Genomic DNA, 15,817 nt, shown 5'->3' with positions numbered 1-15,817 from the left:
TGGTGGTGGAAACATCATGCTTTGGGGCTGTTTCTCTGCAAAGGGGCCAGGACGACTGATCCGGGTACATGAAAGAATGAATGGGGCCATGTATCGTGAGATTTTGAGTGCAAACCTCCTTCCATCAGCAAGAGCATTGAAGATGAAACGTGGCTGGGTCTTTCAACATGACAATGATCCAAAGCACACCGCCAGGGCAACGAAGGAGTGGCTTTGTAAGAAGCATTTCAAGGTCCTGGAGTGGCCTAGCCAGTCTCCAGATCTTAACCCTATAGAAAACCTTTGGAGGGAGTTGAAAGTCCGTGTTGCCAAGCAAAAAGCCAAAAACATCACTGCTCTAGAGGAGATCTGCATGGAGGAATGGGCCAACATACCAACATCAGTGTGTGGCAACCTTGTGAAGACTTACAGAAAACGTTTGACCTCTGTCATTGCCAACAAAGGATATATTACAAAGTATTGAGATGAAATTTTGTTTCTGACCAAATACTTATTTTCCACCATAATATGCAAATAAAATGATAAAAAAAACAGACAATGTGATTTTCTGGATTTTTTTTTCTCAGTTTATCTCCCATAGTTGAGGTCTACCTATGATGTAAATTACAGACGCCTCTCATCTTTTTAAGTGGTGAAACTTGCACTATTGCTGAATGACTAAATACTTTTTTGCCCCACTGTATAGGCCCAAATAATAAAGTAGGCTAAATGCAGTTCAAATGTGGTAACAGGACTAAACAGGCGGCATTGCTTTGTTCAGTGGAGGAAAACTGTAATGAGTGGCAGACACAGTTAGTAGGCCCAAATAATAAAGTAGGCTAAATACAGTTCAAATGTGGTAACAGGACTAAACAGGCAGCATTGCTTTGTTCAGTGGAGGAAAACTGTAATGAGTGGCAGACACAATTAGTAGGCCCAAATAATAAAGTGGGCTAAATGTCTGCCAAAAAATTGTTCATAAATGAACAGGTGACATTGCTTTGCTCAGTGTCGGAAAATTGTAATGAGTAGCAGACTAAGTTAGTAGGCCCAAATAATAAAGTGGGCTAAATATCTGCCAAAAAATTGTTCATAAATAAACAGGTGGCATAGCTAGGTACAGGGGTGGGCTCCTCTGCTGAGTAGCAGACAGTGGTAGTAGGCGCAAAGTATTAACTGGTCTAAATGGAGGCCAGGGCCCCTGTATATTTTAACTATCATCTATCATTTCAACAAATTTGTATTGGCAGTGCCATTGAAGGATTTAACAGCACAGACTACACAGTGGTGGAGCAGGGAGAGGTAAGTATTGAAAGTGGTAGAGCACTGTTCGAGATTGGGGGAACACTCTCTCGTGGGCGGCGGTACTGGCACAGAGCCCCTCATATTACGACGGTGTGTCTGACGTTGGTTGTGCACCACCACCGTCAGAAACACTTCATTGTACTATGAGGGACGCTGTGCCAGTGCCGTCGCCGAAGAGTGGGCCCACCCACCTAATACAAAAATGAACAGCGCTCCACCCAGGTGTAGAAATCTTCAATCAACGCTTTATTAAGTCATAGAATACACAGCCTGTGTATTCTATGGCTTAATAAAGCGTTCATTGAAGATTTCTACATCTGGGTGGAGCGCTGTTCATTTTTGTATTGGATGGTCTTGGAATATCCAGGAAGGTTTCCTGGATGTGGAATGGGCGCCCCAGAGAAGTGAGTGCTGTCAGCCCCTCTGTACTCTTTGTGGGCCCACCCACCTGTCCAGGCAAACGGCACTCACACAGGTGCTTGCGCTAGGTGGTGACCACGGCCCTGTGGGGGGAGTCAGCCCATTTAGGGAGGTATAAAAATGGCCTATGGTGGACATTCAGCAGCTGCAAATGGAGGAATTGGAGAAGTCAGTAAGAGGAGGCCAAAAGCAAGCAGTTTGGGGGTTAATCTTCCCTCCCTAACTATATCCCTTCTTCTGATGAAGCTGCAGTAACCTCTCCCTATGCTAAGATCGGCAGAAGTAAGATGGCGGTCGGCGTGCACACCCCTTTATAGCCCCTGTGACGCCGCAGAAAGCAAGCCAATCACTGTCATGCCCTTCTCTAAGATGGTGGGGACCGAGATCTATGTCATCACGCTGCCCACACTCTGCGTCCTCCTTCATTGGCTGAAAAATGGCGCTGAAAGCGTCATATGAAACGCAACTTTTGCGCGCAGATCGCCGACCTCATGGCCGATCCCACACTAGGATCGGGTCGGGTTTCATGAAACCCGACTTTGCCGAAAGTCAGTGATTTTTTAATTTGTTCCATCCGTTTCGCTCAACCCTACCCTTTATCCTACCACTATTGTATTTGCATATGTGGCCATTATATACAACTCTGGCAAAAATTAAGAGACCACTGCAAAATGTTCAGTTTGTCTGATTTTTCTCTTTATAGGTATATTTTTGAGTAAAATGTAAATTGTTCTTTTATTCTATAAATTTCTGACAACATGTCTCCGAATTTCCAAGCAATAAAAAAGAAAACTGGTCAAAATAAAAAAAACAACCCAGGGCTTTCAGACCTCAAATAATGCAAAGAAAACAAGTTCATTATCATTTAGAAACAACAATACTAATGTTTTAACTCAGGAAGAGATCAGAAATCAATATTTTGTGGAATAACCATGATTTTTAATCACAGCTTACATGCGTCTTGGCATGCTTTCCACCAGTCTTTCACACTGCTCATGGCACAAAAATGTAAGCAGTTCTTCTCTGATGGCTTGTGACTATCCATCATCCTCTTGATTACATTCCAGAGGTTTTCAATGGGGTTCAGGTCTGGAGATTGGGCTGCCCATGACAGGGTTTTGATGTGGTGGTCTCTTCATTTTTGCCAGAGCTGTATGTATAATCATTATGTATATATATTGTATTGTCTAGCTTGGCCTTAAGGCAGTTAAAATATATATTTTAACATTGGGCTGCTCTTTTATCTTGATCCACGAATCCACACTGGGCTGATAAGGTTCTGTTTCACTGGGGCTAGTGAAAGGGGCCTTGCAGCCTGTCAGAGTTGTGGCGAGTGTGGTGCCACGTCATTGACAGAGTGGGCCACCTTCTCTCTCCCCGTACCTCCCAGGGCTCCATGTAGACAGGGAAGAGGGTCTGTGCAAAACTGTGCCAAGCTAAACTTACGTGACCCTAGGGGATGCGGAGCATCACATTGGTACAAATGGGGAGACCTTACCACGTGATTCCGCTGTCATAATATTGACGCCCGACGTGTGTTTTGGCACATCGGGAGCTCTGCAAACACGACATGGCATCCTCTATCTATTCTAGCCAATATTGCACTACAAAAGTCAAAAGGTGCTCCTTTGCTTCCAAGTCCTACTGTCCACCCAAACAGTAATTTTCCACCACATATCTAGTATTGGTGTACTCAGGAGAAACTGCTAAACAAATTTGGGGGTTCATGTTTTTCTTGTTATCCTTGTGAAAATGCTAAATTTTGGGCTAAAGCAACTTTTTTTGTGAGGAAAAGGTAAAATTTTCATTTTTTTCCTTCCAAATTGCTTTAATTCCTGTGAAGCACCTGAAGGGTTAATAAACTTATTGAATGTGGTTTTGAGCACTTTGAAGGGCCCAATTTTTAAAATGGCATTACTTTTAGAAATTTTCTGTCACATAGGCCCTGAAAGCCACTACAAATTGGATGTAGTCATTAAAAAAAGTGTATTGTAAATTTTGTTGGAAAAAGGACAAATAGCTGATCACATTTTAATCATTCTAACATGTGGGAAATGTTATTTATTATCTATTTTGTGTGATATATAACAATCTGGTTTAAGGGCATAAAAAGTAAGTTTTAAAATTGCAAAAGTTTCGAAATTTTTGCCTAAATTCCAATATTTTCACAAAGAAGTGCAAAAAATATCAACCTAAATTTACCACTAACATAAAGTACAATGTGTCACAAAAAACAGTCTCAGATTCACTGGGATCTGTTGAAGCATTCCAGAGCTATTACCACATAAAGTGACATTGGTCATAATTGTAAAATTTGGCCTTTTCAGGAAGGTGAAAACAGGCTTGTCAAGATAGAACACTACATGTGCTTGACTATTTCTAAATATATATTACGTGTAGCCTATATATAACAGTATACATTTTTGTTAATTTAGGAATTAATTTATCGCTAACTACACATTGTCAACAATATACTTCATCCCCTATTTTCCTTAGAACTTTATGGTATCTTAAAACCAGAGTAGAAGAAACCTGAAAGGTGCTACTAACAATTTGCATAGTTAATTTTTCAGAGGAGCATTGCATGACCTATAACTCTCCTTATGCTGGTATGTCAATATCCATAAGAGGAAATATTACCTCTTAGACCTCAGTCAGAAGCCTCTCATACAGCCAAATTGGATCACATACTTTGCACTGAGGAGGGTGAACTCCCTGAAACACGTGTCAGCAAATTGAGATTCTGGTTTGGCTTTTATCTTAAGTCATGTGGCAAGGTTCTTTAAAGGGTCGATATTGAGTTCTAGGAAGACAACTTCCAATATATGACTCAAAAGTCAAGTCCTCTTCCTCTCTGAAGGGACAATTTTGCATATTTAAACAAAAAGCACATTCTAAAAAATGTTTTTATGCAATGAGAAACAATCCAATGAGTTCTAGTAAAATATTTTATTACAAAAAAAGTAAGGAAACTTATGAAATAAATGGAAATGTTGTACAGTTAGTGCATTTAAAAAAGGAATAATCTCTTATCATTAACTTCCCAGTCCTTTTCTTTGCCCAGTACACTTAACATGAAAAATAATGCAACCTTGCAAGCAGTCTTCCTTAAAGCATAACTGTTGTTTTCATTTTTATTTCATAATTCAATAGTACAATTGAAAATAAGCAACTTTGTAATATATGTTATCACAGAGATCTGCTCTTTTCTCTCCTGGGCTAATCATGCATTCTCAATTTATGAGTAAAATCTATATTCAGTAAAGTCAGATTTTCCAATTACTAAGATAGATGACAGTTGGTGCTTTCAAAATTCTATGTAGAAGGAAGAGGGAGGAGCTACAGGCAGACAGTTACAGTTCTCCATAGAACTTTATGAGCACTAACTGACATGTCCAATCTAAGTTCTAGAAAAAAAAATCTGTATTTACTGTAGATAGATGTTACATATATTCACCGTAGTCAGATGTTACCTGTAGGCTGAGAATTTTGAGAATGGACAGATGAATGACAGAAGATTTGTTTGCCGCATGTTACAATGGAGATATAGTTCTCCATAGGAGTTTTAGACAAAGTCCAAAAATGCATTCATACCTGTTGCAAAGTTGCTTTATTTTTTATTTTTGTTACATTGAGACAATCAAAAAGTGGAAAAACCATTAACATACAGTGTGCTTAGAAAACACACCCTATACACAAGCAGTAGGAAAAAGAAACAAATTGATCAACTAGCTAATCAGGCCACTTCAAGGGTTTGCACAATGGGTTGTTTGGAATTTTTCTGTATGTAGTATTTTTGCTTTTTTTCAGCTTGAAAAATACACTATGCTATTTGTGAGCTGAAATATATAATATTTCTTTTGACATATTGCACATTTTATTTTAACAATGATTTTGCATGTGCTCATCATCTTCCTAGGGTTTTGTTGTTATAAAAGTGGAAGCCCCTCAATCCCATCTCACCGCCATTGTGAAAACCAAGCCTTTGTTATGAGGATCTAAACTACTTGGCTCAGACTTTTTTTTTTTTTATATATTAGACTTTACATAGCTGGAATTAAATAAACAAATATATAATATTTTATCAATACATTCATTAAGGTCATATTATTTTTACAAAATTGTACTTTTCGGTTTTGTTTTTTTATTAAAAAATATTTGAACTATAAAGCTATCCAAAAGTTTTCCAAAATCAAAATAAATTTACAATAATTTATTTCCAAATAACCATACCTGCATAAAAGTAAATATTACAAATATTATAAAACCCTTTAAATACATATTTACTAAATAAAGCACCAACAATATACAGTAGCTGCACGTAAAAAGTACAGAATTGATTGATTTAATATGTACAAATCACCAAAAAGTAGGAATTAATAGAAAATGAATATTTCACCACAAGAAAGCCTGAAAATATAATGCCCAAGTCGAACTTCTCTGTAATCTAAAATATACAAGTAGTAGGGTAAATACAAAACATTTTTTTATTTAGCTATAAAAAGTATCAATTTGTTATATCCCGAAAAATAAATTTATCACCGATTCCATGTATTCTTTGTGCCAAATGTAAGCAAGTATTTTGAATTTTATATAGTAACTAAAAGAGGTTCTTTGAAAATACACTAGCGGGTATAAGTTTTACTATACTTTAAAGGGAATTTGTCAGCAGGTTTTTGCTATTTAATCTGAGAATAACATAATGTAGGAGCAGAGAACAACATAATGTAGGGGAAGAGAGCCTGATGCATGACTTGTGTCACTTGCCAAGAATGTGTCACTTGCTCAGCAACTTGCTGCAGTTTCAATACAATCAGTGATTTATCAGCAGGAGATTATAACTGCAGGACTAGATCTCCAGTGCCAGGAAGTCCAGCGTACCTCTGCAACCCCACCCCCACCACTGATTGGTAGCTTGCTGACAATTCACAGTGTACACAGGAAGTTGACAATCAGTGGTGTGGGTGGGATTATACACAGCTCAGCATTCATAGCACTGCTACATCTAAAGCAGGTAAAACAGGGACTTTATCACAACTATACCAAGCAGTCCAGTAAGTGATACATTGATGGAATGAGGCTTTCTGCCCCTTCATCATGCTGCTCTCACATTCCATAGAAAAACCTGCTGAGAGATTCCCTTTAAGTGCATGTACATAAAAGCACAAATAAGCAATGCATTATGATTCATTGAAAGTAAGAAAGGGTTTGGTGCTTCCTTAAGTTACTATATTACAGCGGTATATCCCCCTTTATACAATGCTTCTGGGGTACAATAGTTCTGCAATATCTAATTTCCTTTTTTCCTGAAAAATACAGAAAAAAGACTCTGCATTCCTTCATACAAAATCTGAGCAATGTTCAAGTATAATATTGCTCACATCACATCTAGACCGTTCTATGGCTTCCTACAACTTGCACAAAGGTTTTCTACACTGGCTTCCCGCCTCTGCTTTGGAATTTGTTCACTGTCTGCAGCGGTAATCACCTGTGCAGCCAATCACTGAGCACAGTGGCTCGTGCTGCCTGCATCAGAAGAGCCCCTGAGATTGGTGATTGGCTGCAGCGGGTATGTTGACTGTAGTCCTGACGTCACAACTGCAGCCAGTAAACAAAGACAGAAGAAGCAAGGAAATGCCGGGCCTGGACCTGGGTGTGTAGAAAGTAACAGCTGCGTACAAGCTTTTGCCCAGATTAAAGTTTATCCAGGAAAACCCCTTTTCATTGAAACTTAAACTATTTCACGAAGCAAGACAATTAATGTTCTGGAATGCTTTTCACAGTCTCAAGACAGTGAAAGTATGCGAATGGATGGAAAATATGCACTGAATGCAAGACGACCAAAGAATCTAAGCTGGAGGCTGTTAGAGAGGGAATACAGCAGGAATTCAAAGAAGGTGAGCCGGCAACATGAACGATGACAGGCTGTGATTACCACCGAAGAAGGGTTTGGTAACTGGTCATACTTCTCACATGTCAAATGGAATGTTTAATTATTCCCTTCTGTGATAACTCCAGCATCAGCAAGTGAAGGATAATGGTGCCTTAACGCAAAAATATGGCCATGACACTGATTTCAAAGCAAATATGTCAGTACTGCAAATGTTAGACCGTAAAAAATTAAGTTAAGAAACTTTTTAAAAAAGTTGGAGAAACCTCCTGTCGAAAACAAGATCAATGTTGTTGCAAAGAAAACTTCCTAAAGAGATTATCTCAATTTAATGAATGGGTTTAATTGCAAAATGTTTGTAAAATCGAGCAACACTGCAATTTAATGCCTATTAAAAATCCTCTTAAGAATGAAGGGGGGGAAGGAATTTTTAATTCTATAATTTATTGACCACTGGTTAGGTTACCGACCACGTTTGCAGACGTGGTCGGTTTCTTAGGTAAGAAGCATGTGATTTGCTTTAGAACAGCTGTTCTGAAGCTGGCCGAATTAATTAGATCCCACTTGCTTTTTTACCGTACCCCTGTGTCCCTCCATTGTTGCACATGCAAAACTGCCTCTGCTTACCCAGCATGGGAGGACACACAATTTGGGCCAGTGATGTAACCATGGTGGTGGTCTGAACTGCCAAACTTTGGTTTGGCACAACATGAGACAACCCTTTTAAGTTTCTTTGAATGTTTTTTCTCTTTAGCTAACTGTATCCTCTGCTGGTGGTCCCCACACTTATTTATGTTTTTACATAAACAGATTAGAATATCATGATGCAGGAACCATAATGTGGCATTTTCCGCAACTTCTGCTCTATTAAATTGCAAGTTAAGGTTTGCTACATGCAAACTGCTACATGTCAAGTTATCGCTTGTTAAATCTCTAGCATTAACCGTAAGGGCAGGTGCAGACAGCCATAGATTCTCTCATCCGAGAGAATGGGGTTGGATATGCAAATCACACTCTGATCAAACTGTGATCAGTGTCTGAGTGATTATAGCATGCTCCAATTCTCTCGGAAGAGGAGAGAAAAATGTCTCCATCTTCTCCATTCTGTGAGGCCATGTGCAGTTTGATCTTTTTTCCACCCACTCAATGACTTGCATGATCAACTGCTATCCAAATATCAGCTCAAACTTGGGCATGCAGTCTCTGTCTGAGGAAAAAATTGGACATGTGCACAGCCCCATAGCATAACATTGATCCTCGCTCAATCCGATGTTATGTCAGGTCGCACTCCAACTCAAAATACGCTCATATGCACCTACTGTAAGGCTGACCAATTCATCATAGCTCTGAAAAGTGAATAATCCTATATTCTTCCCCAGATCATATGGAATGATGGAGCATCTGTCAAAATTTGGACACTATTTCTGTTCCATTTTTTTCGAAAAAAAGATAACGTAGCAGAAAAGTTGTGTCGGAGAGACTTCAGGTCGGTTTTTATGGACTGCCATACACACATTCTTTTTTCAACAGATCTCTGTGGAATTAAGTCTGTACATGCAGAATCTGACCATAACCAACCTATCTGACCTTGAATTTTCACACTAATTATTAGGGATGAGTGAATCAATTCGAAGCAAATCAAACTCGTGTTTAAATCTTAGGAATCCGATGAAACAGGCAAACGTGAACAATTTGAGATTCATTTCGAGCAAATCCTCCAAATTGCAGAAGATTTCATCAGTAAAAGAAGGATCATGACCTTACATAGGCTTTCCTGTAAAGTCTTGAAGCTAACACATCACATGGTACAGCACAGTCAATCAGGAGGTTCTATCATAGCCTGTATAAAAGCAGAAACAGGAAATGCAGCAGCCGCTCTGTGGTGAATCTGGATAATCAGATGTCATCACACAGCTTAGTCACAGAGATAGGGAATGTAAGCCATAACACACTGAACAAATTGTACAGCTAGTGTGAAATCCACATAAAATAAAATCCTGAGAGTGTATTCCTAAACTGGCATTACTCAAAAACCTAAATAAAACCAAAGAAGATTTTTTTGTTGCAAGACATGAATTGAACATGAGGCACAAATTACTATTGAAAACAGATTCGTTTTATATGAAATCACATCACTGTTACAATGTATAATGAAAATATAGAGAGAAGACAGAGGTAACATACGTACCTACAGAGGTGGCGTGACCAGATGGAAATGGGGCATTTACTGTCTCTGAATTCCGCTAGCCTCCCTTTCCATCTGGTCGCTCCACCTCTGTGTCTACGTATTATACCTCGATCTTCTCTCTATACTTGTATTATACAGCGATAAAACCAATCTCGTTTTAATTTGCGCCTTCATTCAGTTTGTGTCCTGCACCAAAATAAATCTTCCTGCGTTTTATGTGCACCATGTGCATGATATATGTGTAATTGCGTCATATTTTCATATATTTCTGTTCTTAAATATCCTCCAGAAAGTTGTTTTTTCTTCGGTTGAGAAGTATTGTTTATTACCATTCAATGTCAACTTCAGTCCATCTCCCTTATTTAGCTTAAAAGTTTGACTCATGATGGCATAATATGAGTTTCCACCTGAACCGTTGAACGAGCCTCCAACAAATGTTCTTTTGCTGGGAATTATCTGTAGCACAATATCAGCAAATGCACGTGAAGCAAATGCTTGGATTTCTATTGTATACAGTCCAGAGCTGGATATTTCCACCAACGTTCCATTGGACTTTATTTGCTTAGCTTTACAACTCGACAAGTCCCAGATCCATTCTGTTCTGTTGGTACCTGTAATAAATTAAAACAAACATTATACAGTTATGTGACTTCAGGCTGCGAATAACTTCTCAAAGGAATTTCAAGTCACATTTGTACTAGTGTTAATAGAAGTATAGAGTAAAATGGTTGTCCTACTAAACAGGATGCGGCTATGCTATTACTGTTTGTAATGAGAATAACCATTTCATCCTCATGGACGCAGAGTCATGTGCAAAGATGGAGGCGCAAGAAGTCCTTGGGACAACCTTCTACCGAGCCGTAGGCACTCCATGTGCAGCCGTATGGCGCCCTGTACAACACCCAACACAGACATACTAAAAAACAATACTTTGAGGGAAGACTACTCTTGTAATATGGAATTTAATGAATCATGATCACATTTTTTTTCAATCACTTTAATGCAGCTATTCTGTAGTTGCTTTTTTAGGCCATCTTCACACAATGTGTTTGTATCTGCATTTTTGACCAATTGAGATCTTCAAAAAGCGTGATAAAAACCCAGAATTTTCACAGTGACTGCAGAAAATAATCTCTAAAGCCTCACAGCTAGGGTTGAGCGAAACGGGTCGTGCATTTTCATAAGTCGCCGACTTTTGGCAAAGTCGGCGTCTCATGAAACCCGACACCGATCCCTGTGCGGGGTCGGCCATGCGGTACGCGATCTTGGCGCCAAAGTCGCGTTTCGTATGACGCGTTTAGCGCCATTTTTTCAGCCAATGAATGAGCGTGGGCAGAGTGATGACATAGGTCTTAGGGGAGTGAACGCCTATCGTCATGTTATCGCTTGTGCGCAGTAGGGATTTGGAATGTGCAATACGAAATTTTCTGTGCTGGGACGGAGGGGGGAGAGAGAGAGAGAGAGAGAGAGAGAGAGAGAAAAAAAATAAAAAAAATAAAAATAAATAATAATTTCCTTCATTGGGTTTTCGTGTTTCGGCCGAAACCCGACTTTTAACGGTGGTCGGCCGATTTCACTCGACTCGACTTTTAAGACAGTCGGGTTTCACAAAACCCGCCTCGACCCTAAAAAACTAAAGATCCCTCAACCCTACTCACAGCTTTTTTTTTTACCATCGGCTGCTGTAAATTGTCTCATTAGCAACATTTATCACCTATCTATATGATAAGTCATAAATGTTTAGGTGATCGAACATCCTTGGTATAAACGGAGCAGTAGTGAGCATGTGCAATCAGTAGAGATGATCGAATCTGCCAAGATTTGAATTTACCAAATCAGTGCATCTTCTTACCACCATCAAGCTCTGAAACCATGGGCCTCTTCACTCTAGACTGTAAACAGGTGATAGGTACATACCTCTGCATCTATGTAAGTTTGCACCACACATCGACCACGCAGCTTTGGTAAACAAGCACACCGAGGACTTGACAGGGTGCAGCGAGTAGTGGGGAGATCCAGAAGGGCAAGTGGTAAGGTTTTGTTTGTTTGTTTTTTAACCTTTTGCCCGGCCTTTACAGTCAAGCAAAACAGTGACCAGTTCAATTTTTCTGAATTTGTATGCAGTGAATTACAAGTATCAGTATTCTGGAATACTGATTTTTGTAAAATATGAGTAGAATTCAATTCCACTCAAATAAATTCACCCAACTGTAGCAATTACCACAACTATTAATAATGACTGAATTGAGCAGTGGTCACACCACGCCATTTACTCAAGAGTCTTTGGGACCTCTTGTCACCATGAACTTTGGGGTCAGACACTTAACAATCATACAATATCCGCCCAGGCTGTGGACAAAACAGACAATCCATAGTACAGCACATCTTGTTACTTTTGCAAAAAATGCCCCTATGGCAAAAAAACTGACAGCATCTCTATAAAAGAAACACAAGTTTATCTTATTGCAGAGACTGGTTTACCAAAATGTAGTCAATTTTAAGTTATGAGCGGAAACTCTGTTTAAAATATACAGTATTTCCTTCAAGAACATTACGTATTGCTACTTTAGCAATCAGGACACAGACGCCTACAGTTCATCACTCAACTATCAGGCATTTGGGTACTTCACAGTCTGGCAAAGCAAAATATGTAAGAATCTGCCTTTTGTAACTAGGGTTGGAATGGCCCGCCATAGTTCTAGATAATTCAAGTGGGCCCTACCCTCAATTGTCACTAGGGTTATTGGAAGTTCTCTTTATTATTGAAGTGATGCCAGCATAAGCTATTTGACCTTAATTATGACATATAAATGGAAGGGGGGACATTAGAGTCAATATATTGGGTTTTCCCAGTCTTAACACTAGAAGTCCCAGAGAGGGGTCATTTAACATTTCTACCTTTGGAACCCAGAGACGGGTCGAAAGACCTGAAGGATTTTAGCTAACATCCTCTAATCACCGTCTTTTGTTCTGAAATTAAGGCCATTACTGTCGCACCACAGGAGGTTGTTGTTTTCCATTGAGTTTAGCCATTTAGTTTCTAGTTAGTTCTGTTCAGTTTATTATATTTGATAATATAAAGACTATACATATTGTATTTAGTTTAGTTTTATTTGAGCAAAAAAGCACTGAAGCAATGAATCATTTTTTATATATTTTAAATAGAGAATTAGAAATTTTAGAGAAAGGTACAGCTGTGAGTAAAGACTAGAAGCATTTGTGTCTAAGGCCTCAAGCACACTAGCGAAAAAAAATTGTGTGAAAATCCCACAAGAGGACTGAAATTTCAGTGTGAAAAATATACAAAAGAACAACTTTTATTTGTTTCCATGCTTTTTATTTTTGTTATAAAAATAATAAAAAAAATACAAGGAATAAAACAAATTCCACACATATTTACAATAGGCTGCAGTGGGGGGCTGCGTCTGTGTGTGTGAGTGGCATGTCCTTCTTGTGTGACTAGCATTTCAGCACTCACTCAGCAGTCTGTCTGCCCTGTCGGAACATACCTGGCACTGCCTGGGTATGTCCCTGGTACATTTGCCACATGTGTATTTGTAGCAGTCAACACATCTCTCAATTGCACAATTGTTCGTGCATCGATGGTTGACCTGACACTTTGCCCTTTTGCCAGGGCTGGGTGTGAAAGGTTGTTGCGGAAGGAGTTTCTCCTTGCGTGCCGTCTTTTCAGTCACACGAGAGCCACCTAACTCTTTTGCAAGCTCAACCAGGAAGTCCACCCGTCTCTCCTCCACCCCAGTGCATGCCTGATAAAGAACATGAGCATTCAGTGCTGCCATGTCAATCATGTTGTAGAACACGGCGACTGGCCATCTCCGTGTTCCTGCACGCACGCTGTACTCTCGCACCATTTGATCCATTACATCCACACCTCACTTTGTGTGGTTGTATTGTGTGATCGTGTTTGGCTTCCTTTTGTTGGTATCCTCAGTCTCAACCACGCTGTGCATGCTGCTGAGAATGTAGACGGCCTTCTTTCGTTTGGGTGCATACACTGTCAGTGAGGCACCAGTGGTTGAAAACACCTGAGTGGTGAATTCAGTGCGGTCCATCTGTCTAGCGGATTGAGGCATTTCCCGGCGACTTGTTGACTGTGCCAAGGATTGTGGTTTTCCGGCTAAGCAGTCGTTGTGCATGTGACAATGATGTAAAGAAATTGTCCATGGTTACGGATCTGCCCTTGTCCATGAATGGTTCCATCAGTCTGATCACTACAGTTACCATCGTAAATGTAAAAAAAAACAAACAGTACATACTTACATTCCGGTGTCACGTCCCTCGCCGTCTGCTTCCCGCACTGACTGTGAGTGCCGGCCGTAAGGCACAGCACAGCGGTGACGTCACTGCTGTGCTCTGCTTTCACTTTACGGCCGGCGCTCACAGTCAGTGCGGGAAGCAAACGGCGAGGGACGTGACACCGGAATGTGAGTATGTACTGTTTTTTTTTTTTTTACATTTACGATGGTAACCAGGGTAAACATCGGGTTACTAAGCGCGGCCCTGCGCTTAGTAACCCGATGTTTACCCTGGTTGCAAGCGAACACATCGCTGGATCGGTGTCACACACACTGATCCAGCGATGACAGCGGGAGATCCAGCGACGAAATAAAGTTCCAAACGATCTGCTATGACGTACGATTCTCAGCGGGGTCCCTGATCGCTGCTGCGTGTCAGACACAGCGATATAGTATGGATATTGCTGGAACGTCACGGATCGTGCCGTCGTAGCAATCAAAGTGCCACTGTGAGACGGTACCCTAAGAGTACCGTCACACTCAGCGACGCTGCAGCGATATAGACAATGAGCCGATCGCTACAGCGTCGCTGTTTAGGTCGCTGGGGAGCTGTCACACAGACAGCTCTCTCCAGCGACCAATGATCAGGGGAACGACTTCAGCATCGTTGAAACTGTCTTCAACGATGCCAAAGTCCCCCTGCAGCACCCGGGTAACCAGGGTAAACATCGGGTTACTAAGTGCAGGGCCGCGCTTAGTAACCCGATATTTACCCTGGTTACCAATGTAAAAGTAAAAAAAAAACCTACATACTCACCTTCTGATGTCTGTCACGTCCCCCGGCGTCCGCGCTGCTGCTCAGAGCTTCCTTCACTGAATGTGTCAGGGCCGGCAGAGCACATCAGTGACGTCACCGCTGTGCTCGGCTTTACGGCCGGCACTGACACATTCAGTGCAGGAAGCTCTGAGCAGCAGCGCGGACGCCGGGGGACGTGACAGACATCAGAAGGTGAGTATGTAGTGTTTTTTTTTTACTTTTACATTGGTAACCAGGGTAAATATCGGGTTACTAAGCGCGGCCCTGCGCTTAGTAACCCGATATTTACCCTGGTTACCATTGTAAAACATTGCTGGCATCGTTGCTTTTGCTGTCAAACACGACGATACACACCGACCTAACGACGAAATAAGGTGCTGGCCTTCTAGCTCCGACCAACGATATCACAGCGGGATCCTGATCGCTGCTGCATGTCAAACACAACGATATCGCTATCCAGGACGCTGCAACGTCATGGATCGTTGTCGTTCTCGTTGGAAAGTTGTTAAGTGTGAAGGTACCTTAAGGGTCATTTGACTCTCTTTCAGGACTTCAGGGGGGAGCTCGAAATTTCTGGGACTTCTAGTGTTGAAAGCTGGTTATTAATAGAAATAAACAAAGGTTCAGTTCGGCTGGGATTGGCAAACTTCCCGATGTTTGCAGAACTTATCCGACCACATTGAATTCAATGGGAGGCAAAATTGAACGCATAGACAACACCTTGAGAGGAGCCCAAAAGCTGCCAAAACAGCTCAAATTTCTCATGCAGCGGTGGTGCCATAAGTGAGATTTCTGGTGCTCATTGGCTGATGAACTCCGGTGAACTTTCTCACTGCAGCTCTGCGCTAAACACTTCAGGAGTGATAACAGACTCCTGTCAGTGTGTTGCTGGCTGCTGGGTAGAGCAATTGCATCAGCTCATGTGACTGCTCTACAAGTGATCTGAATTTTCGTGGGACAAT

The 15,817-nt window shown here is 40.8% G+C and overlaps 1 protein-coding gene across 1 annotated transcript in view; it reads right to left on the bottom strand.

The window, feature by feature from the left end:
• Positions 1 to 4,643: 4,643 nt before the first annotated feature.
• LOC143788430 (uncharacterized) overlaps positions 4,644 to 15,817 on the bottom strand; it is a 31,444-nt gene continuing 20,270 nt past the window's right edge. The window contains exon 3 of the mRNA XM_077278103.1: positions 4,644 to 10,393. Within this exon, the coding sequence (XP_077134218.1) occupies positions 10,041 to 10,393 (353 nt within the window). The 3' untranslated portion in view covers positions 4,644 to 10,040. The remainder of the gene's footprint in view (positions 10,394 to 15,817) is intronic.

Source organism: Ranitomeya variabilis, chromosome 8 (assembly GCF_051348905.1).
Source record: "Ranitomeya variabilis isolate aRanVar5 chromosome 8, aRanVar5.hap1, whole genome shotgun sequence".
Classification (NCBI taxonomy): Eukaryota; Metazoa; Chordata; class Amphibia; order Anura; family Dendrobatidae; genus Ranitomeya; species Ranitomeya variabilis.
This window is presented reverse-complemented; position numbering and strand designations above follow the sequence as displayed.